The sequence below is a fragment of the Periophthalmus magnuspinnatus genome, chromosome 6 (genome assembly GCF_009829125.3).
Source record: "Periophthalmus magnuspinnatus isolate fPerMag1 chromosome 6, fPerMag1.2.pri, whole genome shotgun sequence".
Classification (NCBI taxonomy): Eukaryota; Metazoa; Chordata; class Actinopteri; order Gobiiformes; family Gobiidae; genus Periophthalmus; species Periophthalmus magnuspinnatus.
The window spans coordinates 22711463-22732158 of NC_047131.1; the positions used below are offsets into that span (position 1 = coordinate 22711463).

General features: G+C 37.5%; 2 protein-coding genes across 3 annotated transcripts; both read left to right on the plus strand.

The window, feature by feature from the left end:
* The first annotated feature begins 588 nt into the window (after window positions 1-588).
* On the plus strand, window positions 589-4410 carry meak7 (MTOR associated protein, eak-7 homolog). Its single transcript, XM_033968347.2, has 9 exons — window positions 589-661; window positions 1008-1176; window positions 1275-1535; window positions 1731-1875; window positions 1950-2158; window positions 2283-2469; window positions 2594-2712; window positions 3543-3722; window positions 3790-4410. Exons 2-9 carry the CDS (start codon window positions 1012-1014, stop codon window positions 3913-3915), a joined length of 1392 nt encoding a protein of 463 aa, XP_033824238.1. The 5' UTR covers window positions 589-661; window positions 1008-1011; the 3' UTR covers window positions 3916-4410.
* Window positions 4411-4933: 523 nt separating this feature from the next.
* On the plus strand, window positions 4934-20318 carry plcg2 (phospholipase C, gamma 2). 2 transcript variants are annotated; one of them, XM_033967992.2, is made up of 33 exons: window positions 4934-5138; window positions 8371-8568; window positions 9224-9373; window positions 9444-9537; window positions 9645-9692; window positions 10025-10109; window positions 10205-10285; window positions 10363-10406; window positions 10819-10891; window positions 11317-11418; window positions 11500-11618; window positions 11728-11813; window positions 12148-12265; window positions 12540-12708; window positions 12783-12878; window positions 13355-13441; window positions 13810-13979; window positions 14480-14680; window positions 14987-15109; window positions 15324-15504; window positions 15574-15642; window positions 15711-15820; window positions 15962-16058; window positions 16140-16212; window positions 16379-16551; window positions 16829-16931; window positions 17025-17228; window positions 17797-17936; window positions 18008-18116; window positions 18622-18789; window positions 18894-18982; window positions 19313-19470; window positions 20089-20318. In XM_033967992.2, the coding sequence occupies exons 2-33, from the start codon at window positions 8385-8387 to the stop codon at window positions 20129-20131; spliced, it is 3747 nt and encodes a 1248-aa protein (XP_033823883.1). In that variant the 5' UTR covers window positions 4934-5138; window positions 8371-8384; the 3' UTR covers window positions 20132-20318. The 2 variants fall into 2 exon arrangements, with proteins under 2 accessions (XP_033823883.1, XP_055078610.1); XM_055222635.1 differs by having other exon boundaries at window positions 8374-8568.
* The last annotated feature ends 378 nt before the right edge of the window (window positions 20319-20696 follow it).

The window sequence follows — 20696 nt, forward strand, 5'->3', positions numbered from 1 at the left end:
ACAGTGATTGCTTCCATGTGTATTGTGTTCCTAAGGTTATTGCCTATTTATTTGCATTAGAAGGTAGATGAACGTCACCTTTACATTGTGCAAACGCGGGAGGTTTTAGTGGAGAGTCAAGTGCAGCACACCCAGCTCAGTCAACTCACCTAATCTATGCCCTTAAAAGGCGCTTTTCTGCAATGTGCTGATTTTACTAAGAGCAGCGTCCTCTGCTCACGTGCGCGCTCTGCTGGAGAAAAATGGTAAAAGACAAACATTAAAACTATTTTCTTTGAAATTAAATTTAAATGTCACTAATTTGCCAACAGTAACAAACACCAGTGACTGAGCATTAAAAATCTTGATTGTTGTGAATTTGGCCAAAGTAGTATGCAAAAATGGTCGTAGCGAGACTCGTACATTAAAATAATTTATTAAATAACGTTATAAATAGTATCTCATGCTCATTTGTATATTCTAGCAAAATAAAAAAAAATAAAAATACATTCATATAAAAAATAATAACGGAATGATAAAATTATCTTATTATAATCAATCACAAAAGAACAAATGAGCTTTCATGTTATTGGCTGTCGCACTTCCTTTGGAACCCGGAAGTTTACCTCGTCAGCTGGAAGATGAATGAAAAAGGATAGTGGACAGCCACTGTGCTTTTAAGGTTGGAAGATTTTCAATGTTTATGTCAGAATTGCACTGCATTGATATAAAGACCACGCAGTGCAGTAACTTGGTTCTCGTTCAGGATATATCGATGCAGTTAGAAAATAGCAAACCCCCCGTACAGCAAACCTGTAGTCTTGAAAATAAAAAAAATAAAAAATTTAGAGTGTAGTATAGTGAACCAGTTTCGTCAAGCTTCACGAAGTAAAACTTCGGCTGTCACAGCTATGTTCTTGTGCTGCAATGTGATGCTTGTTAATATCAGTACTTTTGAATCAATTTAACACTATTTGTATAAACTATATATACTCTGACATGTCCTTTTGCTCTGCATTTTTCTACAGAGCAATGGGGAACACAGGCAGTGAGCTAATGCACAAGCACCTGGACCGCTTTCGGCCTGAAGAGCGTCCTATAATCCAGACCGTATTTGACCGCCTTGTGAGCGATGGGCCCTCAGGAGCCCCTGTTAAAGCAGAGGCCCGGAGCGCCCTAAGCCTGGCCATGCTGCAGGTACCACTATTAGAACTACACATAAGCCTGCACAGGTGCTGTTGTCTTACAAACTCAATGAAAATGAAGGTTAAACATTTTTTATTTGTCTGTTCCAGTCAGCCATAGGCAGTGTGATCCCAGACCCCATGGTTCAAAGGATCTACAGATGTCTGTGTAGTGTTGACCCTGGCCAGGTCCCTGGTGGGTCTGGAAAGTCCCACTCAGTCTCTGTCGCAGGTGTCACTCGGGACCAGCTGGTGATTTTTCTGGCTGACATTCTGAGAGGCACAGCACAGGAGCGTGCCCCTCTTGTCTTGGCCATGTCCCAGAGCCCAGGACCACAGGCAGCATCTGTTTCATGTGACCAAGTCATCCAGGTCAGGGTCTGATATTCTTTTTGCTGTTGAATCCTTTCTTTGTAGGTAAAAGAGTTTATCATGTTTTAACTCACTAGGAAATCCACTTTGGTGACAAAATTGTGTCAGTCCTAATAATAATCTGGCTGAATTATTAATTGTACAACAAAATACAAGCACATTTCTCTTGATCTTATTTGTAATTTTTGTTCTCAGTTTCTCCAGGATTTGATTGCTGCTGTAATTCAGATCCTGGCCCACAGAGGGCGCCTACTTGGATGGAGACCTGAGAGGATGGGGGATTCATCTGTCAGTATTAAGCTGCTGTCAGAACAAATGTGTTCAGAACTTAAACCCTCGGGTAATTATATTGTTATTTCCGGTAACACATGTCTTGTGCCTTCTCTTCTGGTAAACCATTCTTATTTTTCACAGATGAGTGCTGCGACCGCTCCTGCCTGGAAGACTGGATCTTCAGAGTCCCCGGTGTATCCTTGTACTTGGACATGGTTGTATCTGAGGGCTTTAATGTGTCTCTGAGGGGCCGCTCTGCCCCCACACTGTTGCCCCCCTGCATAAACACCCCCTGGAAGGAGCTACACTGTCTGCTGAGCCTGCCCACTGTTATGTTCCTGGCTCCACAGGTCTTGTACAAGCAGGAAGCTCTCAGTTTATATGAAACAAATATAAATGCTAGGAATGGTGTCCTCACAATAGTTAAATATTTATCTGGCTCTTGGCATTCACACTGTCTTAGTTTCTCAACAGCTTCCAGACCGATACAGTGCCCCCTGGAGGCTAGTGTTTTCAACTAAGCTGCATGGAGAGAGTTTTACGAGGATGGTAACTGGCCTGTTGAAGTGTGGGTGTACACTTTTGCTCATCAAGGACACAAAGGGACATGTATTTGGAGGTTTTGCATCACAGGATTGGGAGATCAAGCCTCAATTTCAGGGTAAGAAAAATGGAAAAAAAAATCATAACCTAAAAACTGAATTTTGAAGCTGATGATAATTTGTTAAAATGTCCTTTCTGCCTGGTTAATCTTCAGTTATATTTATAGTTATTTTATGTATTAGGTGACTCCAGATGCTTCCTCTTCACAGTCAGCCCCTTTCTCAGAGTCTATAATACAACAGGATACAATCAACACTTCATGTACCTCAACCAGAACCAACAGACCATGCCCAACGGACTAGTGAGTGCTCACACTCTAACACTGTAGCAAACCGTTGCCTAAAATGGGGAATTATCTATTGTAGCATAACATAATCAAGTTCTTGATTTTTACCAAAATGTATTACACATATGTCTTTTACATTGACTTACACAACAACTGTAAATATATTTAGTAGTAAAAAAAAAAAAGCTTTCACATAGCTGTCCAATATTAATCAAGTAGATGGTTATTTTCTATGTCTTACTATACCATACTTTGTAAAGAAATATTTTCAAGGTCCTATATTACACAAAAGTGACTCTTGTGAGCTTTGAGCCATGTTATAATGCTGTTACCTCATCAAAAACATACCTGGAGTTGTGTTTTGTGTCATTCACACATGTCTGAGTAACCCTTTTTTATTAGTCTGTCTACATCTCAAAAGATCAAAATGCTTTGTTCCACCTTGTAACATCATGAAGCCATAGTTTTCAAGTTAACAGCTACTTTTTACCTTTAGGTCAGTAGAGATGGGGCAATTCCAGGGCTGAAATCATCTAGCGATTCTAGTGAAGGTGTATGGAGTTTAAAAACACAGTGGAGCACTTCCTGTCTTACCACATGACATCACAAGGTGGAACAGAATGTTTTCTGTTTGAGAGAAGAACTCAGCCTAAATATGTAGAATTTGTATGTAAAACATGCGCGAAAGAAACAAAACACAACTCCAGGTATGTTTTGACAAGGAAACAACATTATAACATAAATCAAAAAATAGTGTCATCTAGGACCTTTTAATGCAATGCTTGTGCACACAAATGCATAAATGTTTATTTGGTTGTATTTATCATAGTCTTTGTTTGGACCAGGGTATGGGAGGTCAGCATAACTATTTTGGCCTGTGGCTGGATTGTGATTTTGGTCGTGGCCACAGCCGCGCAAACCCCAAATGCACGACATATGGCAGCCCTCGCCTCTCTGCTGATGAGGACTTCATTGTGGAAACTGTGGAGGTGTGGGCTGTGGGAAAACTCCCAGAGCCCGAAGAGGTCTGTTGACTTTGTTCACTCTCTGCTTTTTGCTATTAGTGAATGCGTTAATGACTTCTGATGATAGGATGAAGAGGGACCAGGAAAGAAGAGTGTTCTTGATGTAGATCCAGAACTTCAAGCCATCATGGAGATGACAGGGAAGACGCTGCACAGCCAGGGCCTCAGGGAGCCAGAGGATGACGAAGGTTAATGAACAGCATTTGTCCACACTAGACTTAAAAATGTAAAGTTTCTCCAGTGCATCATTCATTCCCCCCAATAAATAAATAAATAAATACATAGATAGTTTTATCATGGCATTCATCCTGCTGTATTTCAATTTATTATAATTACATCTATTAGCTGATTTCATTGTCCATTATATGTTATGTCATGTAGTTGATATTTTTGGTTGTTTTATTTGTTACAACTGTTGTGTGATAGATTTTTCTTCAATTTTAACTGTCTGTTATAAACATATAGATTTTGTATAAATTATGTCTGTATTGCGTGAGAGTTGAATGAAAACGTATGCTCATTTGTGTATTTAATGTTTTGGTCTGGGAAAAAAAACTGACCACTGCAAACAGTCAAAGTGGCTTAAAGGCTGTTTTGTCAGTACCACTCTATCTCCTCTTTCATGTAAATGCTATGTGCTGTAGTTCCACATGCAAAACAACATGAATAAAATCCATATATACATGCATTTGTAAAAAGCAAACTTTCTAAAAGATCCTTGATAAGTGAACATTTCCAACTTAACCAAATATTTCATGTGCATTCAAATGTTTGAGGTCTTAAAATATCTTTTATTTATAGTTCATGTTTACTCATAATTTTTCATTTTTATTCAGGGCTTAAGAACTTGTTTTAGGCAGTTGTATGGTATAATTATGCCAAATCCAAGCTCTCTGTTACTGCATTACCCATTAGCCTCTAAGAACCTGGTACTAACCTAATGAAATGCTTACACTATTTAATATTGATCTTAATAATATATTTATACAGGTTAGCCTCTTGAGACTTAATTTCAAGGGGGACCTGCTGAGTGACTACAAAACCGGCAACACTAAACCCATCATCTGTTGGGATTGCACGGTCATTGACAGGGTATGTCTAAACCTTTCAATGTTTATTAGACTGTTACATGTTAACCAGACACATCCCTCCCTTTTTCCTCACACTTGCTCTATACACTTTGCATTGATACCATAATTTGCTTCCGGACTTTTTTTCACTTTCAACTTGTGGGCTATAATGCAAGTCAACTTTTACTTCCTTGTGCGCTCAGATAGAGGAACTGACCGTTTAGCGCCCGGGCCTTCTGCAACATCCTCTCTGCTCTGCCCTGTCCGGCTTTAACTCGCTATTTTCAAGTTATGGGAGGACAACAACAACTTTAGAAGCCGAGGGAGTCCAAGCGTAGGATTTGGGGTAAGTTTTTCACGTCTTATTTTGGCAGCAACCGTGCGTAAAATGAGTAGCCGATACGATGGAGAAATCCGCTCGCCCCATGTGGCCATTATGTTGCAGCGGTCCCTACTAATGTGAACTTGGGTGCATCCAAGAAATACCACCTGTTATTTCCAGTGAATACGTCCATCATGATTACTATCTCATTTCATTACAGTCACATCAATATTTTGGTTATATTATTACCAATCAGCGTTAAAGGCTTTCAGTGCAATGGTATTTAGCCAATCAAATAGGTCACCAGCTCACATTGACCTTTTACATGATTTTCTGTTTTTTCAGCCACGTAGCCCACATAACTAAACAATAGACACTTGTATTTCATGTTTTAAAGTTCCCAATCCATAAACCACCAAATCATGTTTTTAAATGGCAAATACTTACAAAGATTTTATAATTTCCCTCTGTTACAGCCTACAGCTGTTATAGCCTACAGCCTTATTTCACTTTTTGTCTTGGACCGTAGTCCTGAGCTGAATCCTATTATTAAATTATGTTTCATGTTTACATACATTGACCTTGTTTGAAGTTTATTTATTTCTTAATTTTTGGTCAAATATATGCTATATATACATACACATGAACCACAATTGTTGCAAACAGTAAGCTTTCATATTTGAACAGTGGGCTTTTAACATGAGCTTATAGCATTGATTAATTGGTATGACAATAATACAATTATTTTACTTCTAAAATTCAACACCATCAGTTTTATTGGGATGTGTTTTTTTGTTTTTTTTTTCAAAACAGCACCAAGAACTAGTCTCCTATAATCCCAGAGTCCCTGTTCTCTAGGAGAAAAAACCCAGTCTCACGGCTTAGTTCAAAGTGGCTCAAAGTGTGCCTTAGAATTATGCACAACATTATGTTGTACATTTATTTATTAAGTGATGACAGGAAAAGTAACTATCCTATTGTGCATAAAATGTGATGCACAAAAAGTTAAAACAAACAGACTGAAATGAACAATACAACAACATTTATTAACACTGTTATTCTGAATTTAAAATAAAAACAGTTCCTGCTCAGACTGGAAAGTACCTGCCCTGGAGCAGGAGCTGAAAACTTTGTGTTTTTCTGAAACTGGCTTGAAACCAAATGGTACCGTTTCTTCCCATAAGTCAATGTTTATCAGAAAGGAAATGTGATAAAAGTTAATAATTTATCTTACAGCAAATCATGATTACAGTTAAGAGGAATTTTTTGGCTCATTTGTTTGGGGCCATACTTTGCATTTTATGACACAAAGCTTCCTCCTGTTGTGTCCTCTATTAGATCTATTTCCCTCTTCATGTTTACATAAAAAGTTTAGCATTTGCAAGTAAAATATTTCATGTTTTGAAAAACTGCACATAAAATTCAGGAACCACTTTGTTGAAAATGAAATAAATATGTTATAGAGAGGAACATGAGTGTGAATAAAGGTGTTATTGAACCTTTTTTCTCAGGTTGTTATTTAAAATGAGAGATACTACCTTGCTGTTTAGTCCCCTGAAGGAGATCATAGTCCTCAGTTCTTCCCAGTCTCTGTGGGTGGAGTTTGCATGCTGTCCCTGTTGTGTCACTCCAGGTTGTGTTCTTCAGCCACTTCTGTGTCTTCTCACTGTCCAAAGAAATGGGTTTGACAGTAGTCAAAGAGTGTGAGACTGAATGGCTCTCCACTTAATGCACCAAATTGGGATTACCTCAGTATCCATTAAAATATAAATGATTCAAAATTAGGTTTACAATACAAATATGGAAGATAAACGCAAAAAAGACAAACGCCCAAGGTAGTCCTGACCAAGCCTAGCTCAAGACCTGGAGATGTGCTGTGGCGCTTACTGCCCAGTAACAGATGGGTCAGATGAATAAAGGCTATTGGTTATGCTATACTATATATTTGTATTTTTTTTTTCCTCAAAATAAATCCTGAAAAGACAATTGTAATAATATACAAAATACTATTACAAAACTATTACAAAATTAATAATTGGTTATTATATTATATTATATCATTTCATATTATATGTGTACTCCTGCATGAGAAGCATGAGAAGAGATGATCAGGAAATCATTTGGCTAGTTGCACGCAGATCTTCCGCGAGGTAGAATCACAGGGATTGTTTGTGTGCTCCAAACTGAGACACTTATGTAGTAGTGGCAGCACTAGATCAAACAAGAAATGTAACATTTTTGGTGTCACTTTTTTAACCTTCGGGCAAACGGCATTATGGCAAGATTTAGGTCATGCTTTTTTCATATGGAATGATATAGTTGATGGTGAATATAGATTACAAACTGGATGAACTTGGTGAAAATTTCTGAACATATTTGTAATGTTGTATTGTCTACAGTGTTGTTATAGACCATTTATTTACTCTTTTAAAGTAGGCTATTAAATAAAGGCAGGTTATATTTAACTACAGGCTTACATGGGTCAACCTCTAACTACCATATGAACTCATTTGAAAGCTATAGAATGCATAAATTATGTTGTTGAGTTAGTTCTCTTTTTGATGTTGGGAAACCTGTGTCATCCCATAGAGGCTCACCATCCACCACACACAGAGACTTGACTGCCACTTCCCAAATTCAATGGGAGTAACCGACCCTATAGTACTTTTTTAAGTGCACTAAAACTGTGTATAATGAAGAGACACATACACTCCCTTTACCGTAGATGTAGTATATCACTATTGTATTGAAGAGATTTGTTTCTTGTAGATTTTTAACAAGGGGGTATATACTATAATGGTATGCTATTGATTTGACGTGTCTTTTTTATAATTAATTTAATTTTAAGTTATACTTTACGGGTGGCTAAATGTGTGCACATCTCCGGCAAGGCACATAATGTCAGTGCTCTATTTATAATGAGTAATTATTTGTACATTTCTTTGTGAAATAATAATGACACAATGGACTGATTAATGGATACTCCTACCTAGACACTTTCTATTGTCAATTATTCACTCCCTACATAGCGGTGCAGTGTAGCCACAGCTGACTTGGAGTTGACTGGCAAATACAACATGCCTGCCAATTTGGCCTCCCAAACCACCACCAATAACTTATTTACACTGGCCAGACCTGCTATCAAACTGCCAGCTTTAAACATATATTTCATCATAGCCACTGTTTCCCCAAGTACCCACGTAGCTGATAAATTGCTCATTTTCATATTGTATCCAACTCTTGTGTGTACCAACAGCAGTAGCAGCAGACATGGCTTCCTGGGGACTGCAGGGGGAAATGACGGAGTTTAAGAAGAGTCAGATAAAGCGGGACCTGGAGATGGGCGTGGTCATGACGGTGTTTCGACAGAAGGCGGAGCGGCTCACAGTGCAGGTCATCATGGAGACGCAACAGGTGGCATGGACACGCACCGCTGACCGGAACGAGGGAGTCTGTGAGTGTAGTGCCAAACTCTCATTATTATTTAATGGGGAGTAAGACATTAGCGAAAAAGAGTTATCATTTAGTGTACAACGTGTGCTAGCCGTAAAGTCTGGGTGGTACCAAACTCCACTGTGACATAAGCGCATGAGTCAGAGGAGAAAGTACCAAACACTGCATGCAACTTTCCTGAAGTTGTCTCTATGAAACAGGCAGGAAGCTACTTGTCTCCATAGAGATGTTATAGCAATAAATTATATGTTCTTGACTTATTCTTACTGTGACTGGGCCTCTCCAAAGATTTGACCTGTAACTTGGCCTGATCACCATCTGCATTCTCTGTAAAGGGAGATAAGTTTAATGCTACAATGTGGAACATTCCAGATAAAGCAAAACATCTCCTAGGAGTCAAGCAGATGGCAGACCTTCCAACAGAAAAGTTACATCGTGCAACTCTAAGAGAAACAACTAGAATTAGTTTTCTCTCCTAAAATATAGGCTAGTTGTTGTTTCTAATTTTGAAATGTTTAAACCCTGTTATTAGCAAGAAGTTATTGGCACAGGACAGGTAATTTTTCAGTTTCGACTCAGATTGTCTATTCATCATCACAACCATATGTTTTATCTTAAATGCAACAAATTATTATGAAAATTTGTTCTGTGTTCAGTGGACCTTTATGAGATCAGAGAGGTCCGTCCTGGAAGGAACTCTAAAGACTTTGAGCGTTTCAAAGACGGCAAAGACAAACACGAGGAAAACAGCTGCTTCACCATCTTCTATGGCTCACAGTTTGTCCTCAACACTCTCAGCCTTGGAGGTGAGGCCACACTATGGATACAAATCTTTGTGTAAATAAATACATATTAAACAGTACATTGTGTTTTCAGCGGATTCTACTGACGATGCTCAGAAGTGGCTAATAGGCTTAGGCCTGTTGATGCAGGAAACAATGATGGCACCCACACCTGTTCTTATTGAGAGGTACCTGTCAACAGAAACATATATAAATACAAGTGTCAAATGTTTTTACTTTTACTTTGACTGCTATACTGTACACTCCTATTAAATACTGTTGACATTTTTTTTAGTTGGCTGAGGAAGCAGATGTACTCTGTCAACCAGACCAAAACAAACAGGTACTATCCTAACTTGCCTAACTTGTTGTGCATAATTAAATGTTACCATTTCTGCCAAAGTCTGAACTTTACAGGACTGTAACAGGATTGTAATAGGATGGAAATGTAATCTAAAAACATTTAATACTGGAAAATTACAGTCTAACTCCCTTATCTAGTATGAAGACTATAAATTATAGAACACACTATTATCATGACAATAATATGGAAATAAGCCTGCAAAATTACCATTACTAGTTACCATATTATTCCATTACTGTGCTATTAATGTGTTATAAAGTAAAACATTCTTTCCAAAATAGATAAACTGTAATGTCTTCCTTTATCTTCAGCATCAGTTTAAAGGAGTTAAAAGCATTGCTTCCTCTGCTCAACTATAAAGCGCCCAGCTCACGCACTCTCAAGGACAAATTTCAGGTATTTCATTTATACTATACAGACTGCAGCTATATTTTTGTTAAGCACTGTGTACAAAATAACATTGACTTGTAAATGACCTTTTTGTTTTGTAGGAAGTGGGTGCAAAGAAAGACCGACTGGACTTTGAACAGTTTCATAAACTGTACAATCTCATAATGTTTGAACAGAATGAGGCAAGTTAAGTTTTAATACTCATTAAACAATAAATCTATTAGTAAGTAATATATTATATGAACCGTTATATTTTCAGATCCTGGATGAATTCAAAACAGAATCGTGTAAATTCATGTTGGGGTAATTTTCTTATGCTTTCCAGCCTGAATATAACCATTCCCTTTTCTGTTGTGTAGTTCAGTATTTTCCAGCCTTTTTGTTGTACGTAACCTCTAAGCTTTCCTCTCTGTATTAGTGTATTGTGAATTATTATTATATTTTCTTTTATTGGTGATAATGATTTCCAATTTGTACATTTTAATTAAAAAATAACTACAAAGAGCATTTTGATTCAAATACTACTACTACTCCAATTCACCTTCTTTTAAAAATCTGAAACTATTTACAGTGTACCCTCAGGGTCCCCATACCACTGAATTGGAAACATTGGTGTAGTTGACCTTGATCTCGAGTTGCTGCTTACTTTTGTGCTGACACTGGCAGGTTTTGCTGTGCCCGTGATGTCTGACAGTGTATTTGATCTCCCACACAGTAACACAGATAAACCCGATGCCTCTGTTGTTCTGCTGCATGACTTTCAGCGGTTTCTCCTCTTCAACCAAAAAGTGAGGCAAGAGACAGTGACACAAAACAATCTGTTCAAACAAGGGATGTATGCTTGGTCAAAATATAGAACAAAATCTTGCACAATATAAAAACAATTTATTAGATACCCAGACGTATGCAATGTAATTAATTACTAATATTACTAATGCATCTAAATACTGTAAGCATTTTTCTGACGTATGTGTTAGTGGGCACATATCATATAAAAACACAATTAAATAGGCCATTACGATTTCATAAATACCGCTATATATAGTCTAACGCTACATCCCTTTGTTCCCAGATAACTTTATAAACAAATGATTAAACATTATTCCACAGCTCTGGCACAATTTGTTACGACATCTGTCTGGTTATATCTACTATATTTCACATACACTTGAATCATTGCTAGTAACGTCTGCACTGTGCTGTCCATATTTAGGAAACATGGGCCCAGGATCTGAACCGGGTCAGAGAGTTGATGACAACATTCATCGATGACACAATGAGGAAAACCAATGACCCCGAGTTCACCGTGAGCGAGGTACTAATATATGGCTTTTTAGTCACGTATATATTATATAAGTAATGGTTTGAGATGTCTGATATTGTGTTGTTTTGGCAGTTTCTGAGTTTCCTGTTTTCAAAAGAAAACTCAATTTGGGATGAGAAATACTCTGAGATTTGCCACTTGGACATGAATAACCCCCTGTCTCATTACTGGATCAGCTCATCACACAACACGTCAGTATGACTCCAAGCAATGAAGACAACAACACTTGTATAATTATTAAGACTGTTTTAATAGTATAGTGATATATATATATACATATCTGATTTTGTTGGTCCACAGTTATCTGACCGGCGATCAGCTTAGAAGTGAGTCTTCCACTGAGGCCTATGTTCGATGCTTGCGGTGGGGATGCCGCTGTGTGGAATGTAAGCAGTGTATCACACAGACCAATACATTCATCTGCACAGTAAATATGTAGTATATTATAAAATGCATTATTATTTGTGATGATTGTTTTCTGGATTGAGCTTTTTAAATTGTCAGAGGAAGAGATTTTTACTAGTTTAAATGTGCAGTATTTAACAGCTACCTGGTTTTCTTCTATGTTCATTGAGACGAGACCATAGTTTATCATTTAATTGCGTTATGGTGGAACATATCACTCTTTACTACTACTTAAGCAGCACTGACACGTTTAGTTGAGTACAGATGTTGACCTCCTTCTGTATTGAATATTCTGTTTGTTTTGAATGTTATCAGTGGACTGCTGGGAGGGGCCCGGGGAGCCCATCATTTACCACGGCTGGACCAGGACCACCAAGATCAAATTTGAGGATGTAGTGAAAGCCATCAACGAGCATGCTTTTGTCACAACAGAGTAAGACTGCCTCTCAAAGCTGACACACTTATTGTTTTTATGCAATACATTTGACATACTCACTGTTTTTGAGATTAAAATTAGTGTATTTCATATTATGTTTGTGCAGTTTAACAAGGGAATACTGTTGTTAAAATGTATTTGGCATAGCATGTATTGCAAAATTGTGATATTATTGTGCAGGGTGCCATGTACTGTGCATTGTATCAAATCGTGAGGGACGCCATGATTCCCAGCCCTACTTGACACATGGTCTGTCTTATCTGTGTCTCAGCTTCCCCCTGATCCTGTCCATAGAAGAGCACTGTCCCATAGAGCAGCAGCGTCAAATGGCCCGTATTTTCAGAGATGTTTTTGGGGACAAGCTGCTGACTGACCCCGTGGAGCAAAACGCTGAACAACTCCCATCTCCTACACAACTCAAGGGGAGGATCATTCTCAAGGTACGACTTATCTCAACTATATCAGAGCAGTAGTCTGGTCATGGCTTCTCTAACTATTCTTTCGACATCTTTAGCACAAGAAACTAAATGTGGAAGGAGGAGGTGTGTTTAAAGATGTCAGGAAAGGAGAGAAGTGTGGAGACCTGGAAATCTGGGATCCTGTAGACCAGGTACTGTAATATGGTATGCCAATCATTTGAGTAATACATTTTTGAGTTATACAATTTTAATCAATAATTTAATTGCAGCCTATTGGTGTGACCTAAAATGAATTCAGTTTAGCCAGCATATAAGAGCCCTAATTATTGTTATATCGTATAGTATACCTGTAAAATAGATAATCTATTGTATGTAATGTGTAAGTGGCTGTTAAAATGCCATCTCTGCCGTGTCTCTCTGTTTGTATGGTGTTATCTAACTTCCTGTTCATGCTTAAACTTTCTTTACTGTAATTTACTACACAAGTCAGAAAACCAGTCCCTCAGGGCAGTGTGCTGAGGGGAAAGAGGAAGTACTTTTGTTTTATTACTGACTACCAGATAAATGCTATTTTTATACTAACTTATGGTTCAATGTGCTTAGGCTATAAGCAATAAATGTCTGCTGAAACATGTGTTGAGATGTATTTTAATCATCCGCTTCGCAGAGATGGAACAAGCACTACTGTGTGATCTCTGATGACAAGCTCTACTATGCTGAGGAGGAGGAGGAGGAGAATGAAGACCCCAGAAAGGTGAGATAAAAACATGCACACACATTTGTATGCATGCAGTTACTAGAAATACAATATATAGAACAATTCGTACACAAAGTAATTCAAAGTGCTTTACAGAATAAGAAAGATATTAAAATCACAATGCAACAAATCAAAACATAAATAATCTCAAATAATCATCATTCAATTCTTCTTGCCATACCAAGTAACAATTTAAAGCAAATAACAAACAATAAACAAACAATGTCCTCAGAATTTCACCTAGAACAGGAAGCTGAAACCCATGAATAGTCTGTGCAAAGTGATGAACCATTATAAATGTCAGTGGCAACATACAATATCTTTAGCTGTATTTAAGGTGTTATATTTGTAATGCATTTGTCCAGTACCAGGATCTGCACACCTTTGAGCCCTGGTTCCACAGCGGTCTGAGGGATCGGAGGGGTATGGCAGAGCGCCTCATTCAGGATTACTGCGCTGAAACTGGGGCTCGAGATGGGACATTCTTAGTGCGAGACAGCAACAACTTCATGGCAGACTACAGTCTCTCTTTCTGGTATTGTTTTTATTCATGTTGTAATTTATGGATGAAATATTGATTGATGCAAGCACTGAGCTCAAAATAGTATATAGTTTTTGGGGTTTTTTTTGGATTGTCATAATATCCAAACAGAAATTTCACATATTTGTGTCCCAACCAAGTTACAATACACTGTAAATGTCTATGGTCTGAAACCTACACTTCATCAAAATCATCAATATTTTTACAGACTCAATAATTATAATAATAATGCACTGGATTTATATAGCACCTTTCAAGACACCCAAAGCGATTTACATACTTTATTTATTCACTCGCTGATGGTAAGCTACTACTGTAACCACAGCTGCTCTGGGTAAACTGCCAACCACCAACACTCGCACACACAACACTTTCTTACTGCTTTAAACTTAAAAGCAAACAACACCACTTTAGAAACTGCCACCTTCAGTCCATACTACAGACGCACCATATGAATTATTTCAGTTTATAACTCTTGTTAAATTTTGTTACAGGCGTGGTGGGAGGGTCCAGCATTGCCGTATCCGCTCTGGTAACGAAGAGGGCTTCATGTACTACTATCTGACCCCCAACCTACACTTCCCTAGTGTGTATGCCCTGATCCAGCACTACAGAGAAAACCCACTGCGCTGCCAGGATTTTGAGCTCCGGCTCACAGATGCTGTGCCACAACCCAACCCACATGAACAGCAAAGGTCTGTCTCACTGTTGGGCATTTTTAATCACACAGCCATTTTCTATGATGTGGTTCAGTTACTACTTCCACTGATAAAACTGATCAAGTTTTATATGAAGATAATTTTTGGGGCGATGTCCTGATAAAAAAAAAATGTGTTAAACTTTAAACTTTATGGTCTTTAAAACAACAATTTCTATATCTTTTAGACATTAAATTTCCTAATTTCCTACTGCTACTTTTTTCTAGTCGTAATATTTCCAATGTCTATTGTTTTTTTTTTGTTCTTTCACTGGATATTTGTCATGGTTTGGTGCTGTGGCAGGTGGTTCTACAGTAACCTGAGCAGAGGAGAGGCAGAGGATTACCTGATGAGGATTCCCAGAGATGGGGCTTTTCTCATCCGTCAACGAGAGGGAGATTCAGACTCCTTCGCCATCACGTTTAGGTACACAGACTAATATCATGTTAAATCCTGGGAAGCTATTTTTTTGTGTATAGATTTTAAATGAAATCAAGTCAAGCTGAAAAGCCTATTCTACAGTGTATACATATCAACAAATTAAGTATCACAATATGGCAATAATTCAGTGGTAATGTATATGACATTTACCTCTTGAGTTCTTTGTTTATTTTTCAGTTCACATCTAATTCTATTGCAGGGGTGATGGTAAAGTCAAACACTGTCGAATCCAAAGAGAAGGCAACATGTTTCTACTGGGAACTACCACAGAGTTTGAGAGTCTGGTGGAGCTGGTCAACTACTTTAGAAAGAAGCCTCTGTATCGAAAGATTAAACTGCGTTACCCTGTCACCCCTGAGCTGGTGGCACGCTTCAGCACCGTGAGTCACCACTGTAAAGAAATTATACTAATGTTTATGTAAGAGCTAATGATGAAATATGGTCTACAGGAGAAAGACTGTGCTTCTCTTTATGACGTCAAGACATATGTTGAACCAAATGAGATTGAACAGTCAATGGTGAGTGTTAACAGTGTATGTGATATTCTTGTGCTTTCTTTTCTAATACATACATATTTTTATATTAGCCTCAGAGCACAGTTAGAGCTCTGTATAGTTACCAGAGCAGGAAACCAGATGAGCTCAGCTTCAATAAAGGAGCCCTAATACACAACGTGATCAAGGAGAATGACGGATGGTGAGTCAACACAAACTTTTTTGGCTTTTTGTGTTTTTTCAAAAATACTGTATTATCCATTTTCATTTGATTTTGTGACTGTAAAAATTAGAGCTATTACATCATGTAATATGTATGACAGAAAAAGCTTTTATTTCATAGGTGGATAGGTGACCATGGAGGAAAGGTACAGCTCTACTTTCCATCCAACTACGTAGAGGAGGTATCGAACAGCTCCAAAGCAGAATTGAAGATATTGGTAAGAAAAGACAAAGTTGGAATGCATATTACGTGTGATCTTTTAAGCTAAATAGACACTTTTTTTTTTGTTTATACTCAGGACAATGAAGACAATCCCCTGGGGGGATTGTGCAAAGGGGTTGTTGAAATCTCCAAGTGCAATATACAAAAATGTAAGTCATTAAAAGTAGGGATGTTTAAAATTCTTAAAAGAAAAAAAATGTATTTATTTATTTTTTAGTCCTTATGGACTGAATAATCACAATTATAGATTAACCAAATAATCTTGGATTTTTATACTTTATACATTCACAAGTTGAAATTATTTTTTTCTTGCAGTGAAAAGTGGTAAAAATGGGAAGGCTCATGTGCTGACGCTCCAGGATAAGGACCAGGACAACTTGCAGTTTGACCTTTCAACTGATTCAGTGGAGGAGCTGTTTGAGTGGTACCAAGTGACCTGGGATATCACACAGAGAGAGATGAGCAAGCAGTACCACAGGCAGCAAGAGGTCAGTATCACAACACTAAAGTAACATGTCCATTCAGTGCAGGGAATATTTAATCTTAATTATGTATTATTATTATTATATTTATTTATATTATATTATATATATTATTATTATATTATATTATTTAATATTTATTTAACAATGATAAAAGCCTCCAAAGACATTGGTTAGGACACATCAACCATCAGGGGGCAGAAAAATATGCCAATTATACTGACACAGTGGCAGCACCATTAAAATAATATTAAAGGCGTATTAATGGTGTTTTTTGGATCAGATAAAACAGCAGGAAGTGGTGGAAAAGAAGGCAGAGGTCGCCATGGAGATGTCAGACCTGGTGGTGTACTGTCAACCTCGCAGCAAAGAGAAGGACAGATTTGGTAATGCATAAAAGAACAGTGCATTCACATATTTACAGATCATTGGATCAAGTTAACATCCTCTTAGCAAAGTTTCTGCTCCTCTCTCCTTAGATCTGCACAGCTACAAAGAGGTCCGTTCCTTCGTTGAGAACAAAATTCCAGGAAAAAGTCGAACCAAGCACTTCCTTCAGTACAACCGCAAAGCTCTTAGCAGAATCTACCCAAAAAGCCAGCGGGTGGAGTCATCCAACTATGACCCTTACCCTCTGTGGGCTGTAGGCTGTCACATGGTGGCCCTCAACTACCAGACTGCAGGTATTGTCACGTACATTTAGCAATATTCTAATTGCGTCAGAGTATTGGTTTGAAGTCATGTTATAGTAAGTTGTGTTCATGGCATTCTTGAATGTGATGTTATAGTTTCATTGAAGGGCTATAGTCCATAGAACTTTATGGGCCATAGAGCTATATAGGTCCATTGTTTCTGGAAGAAGTAAACAAACTGAAAATAGTGAACCTTCTACTTTTTGGTAGAGAGTTCGTCCATAAACTTGCCATATTCATCCTATAGACTTAAGTGCTTTTAACTGACAATTGTGACTGTGTGTTTGAATAATGTGACCACATACAATATTTGCTATGTTGTGAAGGTATTTTTTCATAGTTTATTGTTGCTGTCAGAGAAGATGTTGAACTTAAAAGCAATTTTTATATCACCTTAGTAGGCGTAGTAATTACAGATTTATTCATCATGAAACCCTCATTTTGACTTGCCCTCCTCCTAAATGTTTTAGTATTGACAGTTTGGAATGTTAGGACATCATGTGAACCCAACCTAAATGTATAAAATATACTTTACTACTACTACTCTCCTACTCTGCAGATAAATATACCCAGTTGAACAGTGCCCTCTTTAGTTTGAATGGACAGACTGGCTATGTGCTGCAGCCGGAAATAATGCGCTGTGACAACTATGACCCGCACCAGGAGAAGAGCAAAGTCAAATACTACATTAGTGTCAGGGTAGGTATTTAATTCATGTGCTTTATTTAAAAAAAGAAAAATCATGTTTTTCCTTTTGTTTACCTGTGAAGGTGATAGCAGCTAGACACCTGCCAAAGTCTGGACGCAGCATTGCCAGTCCTTTTGTAGAGATTGAGCTGTGTGGCTACAATGAGGATCGATTCAAGACGGCTGTTTACCGTAAGAAAACTTGACGTCATTTAAAGACAACAACAGGAAATTGCTCACTCTACAGTATACCAATGCCAAATATAGATTGGCTTAAAAAGCAATGTTTTTAGAAGTCATAACATACATGGACCAAGGAGAAGACTTTTGACATGATTAGTTAGGCTGCATTATATATTGCAATCAAATAAAAAATTGATATAGCACAACTATCTAATTGCAAAGATTGAAATTATTTAGGCAGTAGTATGCAGCAAACAACAAAATATTCTGTCTTTTTATGGGAAAAAAAACATTTAATGTAATGTAGAGATGCATAGTATTATTGTATTAGTTTAGTAGTTTATATTTATTAGTTTAATCAATTAATCAATTAATAAAGCAAGCAAAGATCTAATCTACCATTTAGAAAAAAAAATGCAACTTTTACTTTTTTTCTATTGTTCTATTATAATTATGCAGTTTTATTTTAGCCTCTTCCAGTTTCTAATCTTTATTAGCTTTTCTTGTGTGTCAGGTGACAACGGTCTAAACCCAGTGTGGAGAACACCTGGAGAGTCTGCAGTGTTTTCAGTGTACGAACCAGAGCTGACTTTTCTGCGCTTTGTGGTCAATGAGGAGGACATGTTCTCAGACCCTAACTTCCTGGCACAGGCCACTTTTCCTGTCAAAGGCATTCGCACCGGTGAGAAGTCATTTAAAGAGTTACTTCCGCTATAAACCCTGACCACATTATATTAATACATTTACATAGTTATAACATGTCTAATTTGTTATTGCCCTTTTCAGGTTACCGCTCTGTCCCTTTGAAGAACGGTTTTAGTGAGAATGTGGAGTTGGCCTCTCTCTTGGTCCACATTGAGATTGAACAGGCAACAGTAAGCATACATACTATACTGTCACATAGAATTTGAACTTCTTTTAAAAAAAAAACAGTGCTTTTTAAAACAAATATAAGTGTGGCTTTTTATGTGCCCTTTTCATAGCACTATTTTCAAATTCCAAATTTCCAGATGCATTTAGTGCAATAAAAAATATTAAGCCAACCCCCCTTGATCATACCCACTCAATTTTAGTTAGCAGATAGTAACAAAAAGAAACAATTTTTACATTTTAATTTTTTTTTTCAAATCTTCAAACACCTTTTGTTTTTTTTATTATTTAAATTTTAGAAGTTGGAGATGTAACTTGGTGATGTTTCTTTGCAGAACCACCAGGAGGAGCTGTACTCTTCCTCCAGTCAGCTGAAGAAGAAACAGGCAGAGTTCAGTGAACCATTTCTATATGACACACACTCAAACCTACAGCGCTCACCTGCACCGCTCACTCACCAACTCAGCCGAGAGCCCAGCGAGAAGACACGAAGGCAAGTGCTACAACAATGTCAAAGATGTGGTGAATGTCTTTATTGGGCAGAATTAATCCTAAATAATCCCCAAAACATCATCACAGCTAAGTTTTTAAAACCAACGCAGAGAACAAATTACTAGACTGAATCGACTTAACTTTAAAGGTGCATTATGTAACTATTCTGGTAGAGGGTCTTCCACCTGCTTGTCTCCAGGGAGGTGTTATTGCTTTGTCTTGAATGTTTCATTGTATAGCAGTAAACGTATTTATCTTTATGAGGACAAGCAGGAGGTGCCACCCGCCCAAGTTACAGGTCAGGTCTGTGGACAGGAGACAGCTCAGTTTGTCATGTCATGTTTATCAAGACATTTTTATAGCAAATGGTAAATGATAAGTTTAAGCCCTACTGTGGAACATTCCAGGCAAAGCAATTATATTTCCAGAGACAAACAGGTGGTAGACCCTCTGCTAGAAAAGTTAGAGTATACCTTTAGTGTTCTGAATAAGTTAAAACCACATTACATAAATGATGCATGAATTACAAAAAGAATGCTTTTATGCCATATTATTACTCATACAAGAAAACCACAACAAATATATTCGCAGTCCACCAATACACCTTTCTGTGCTTTAGGACCAAGGAAAAGAAAGTCAACAACAGTAAGTTTTATTCTTGAGATCTTCAGTCAGCTGCTCCCAAAGCAGAGCTGCATCATCAAGGCAACTACTATACAACTACACAAAAACCCATGTGTGAAACATGTTTGAAAAACTGAAACGTAGGCTTGTAGTAAATTGTAAATATTTTAGATACTATATAAAAATATTGTGTTTGAATATAAAATAAAGCTAAAAATATATTATCTGGCAATGTGTTTGAATTTGTACTTAATGCACACTCTCTCACCATGTAACGTTAAACACACAGTTCACTTAACATATTTCCGTCAGCTTTGGAATATAGGTGGAAATACACGCCTCTGCCCTTCTTTTATACACAGACATGGGTCAATATGACAATGCAATAAGATAATGCAAAACACACATTTTTGTAGCATTACAATTTCATACCAATAAAAAGATGCAAAGTACGGTTATTAGTCAGTTTAAATACAAAATTTTGGTTCCAAGATATAAGTGTGCAGTTGTGCGATTAGACAAGTTAGTAATGCTTTTTCTTAAATGATGTCTACATTTTTTGTATCCTGCCAAACAGACACATAGAAAAAACTCCACATGGCA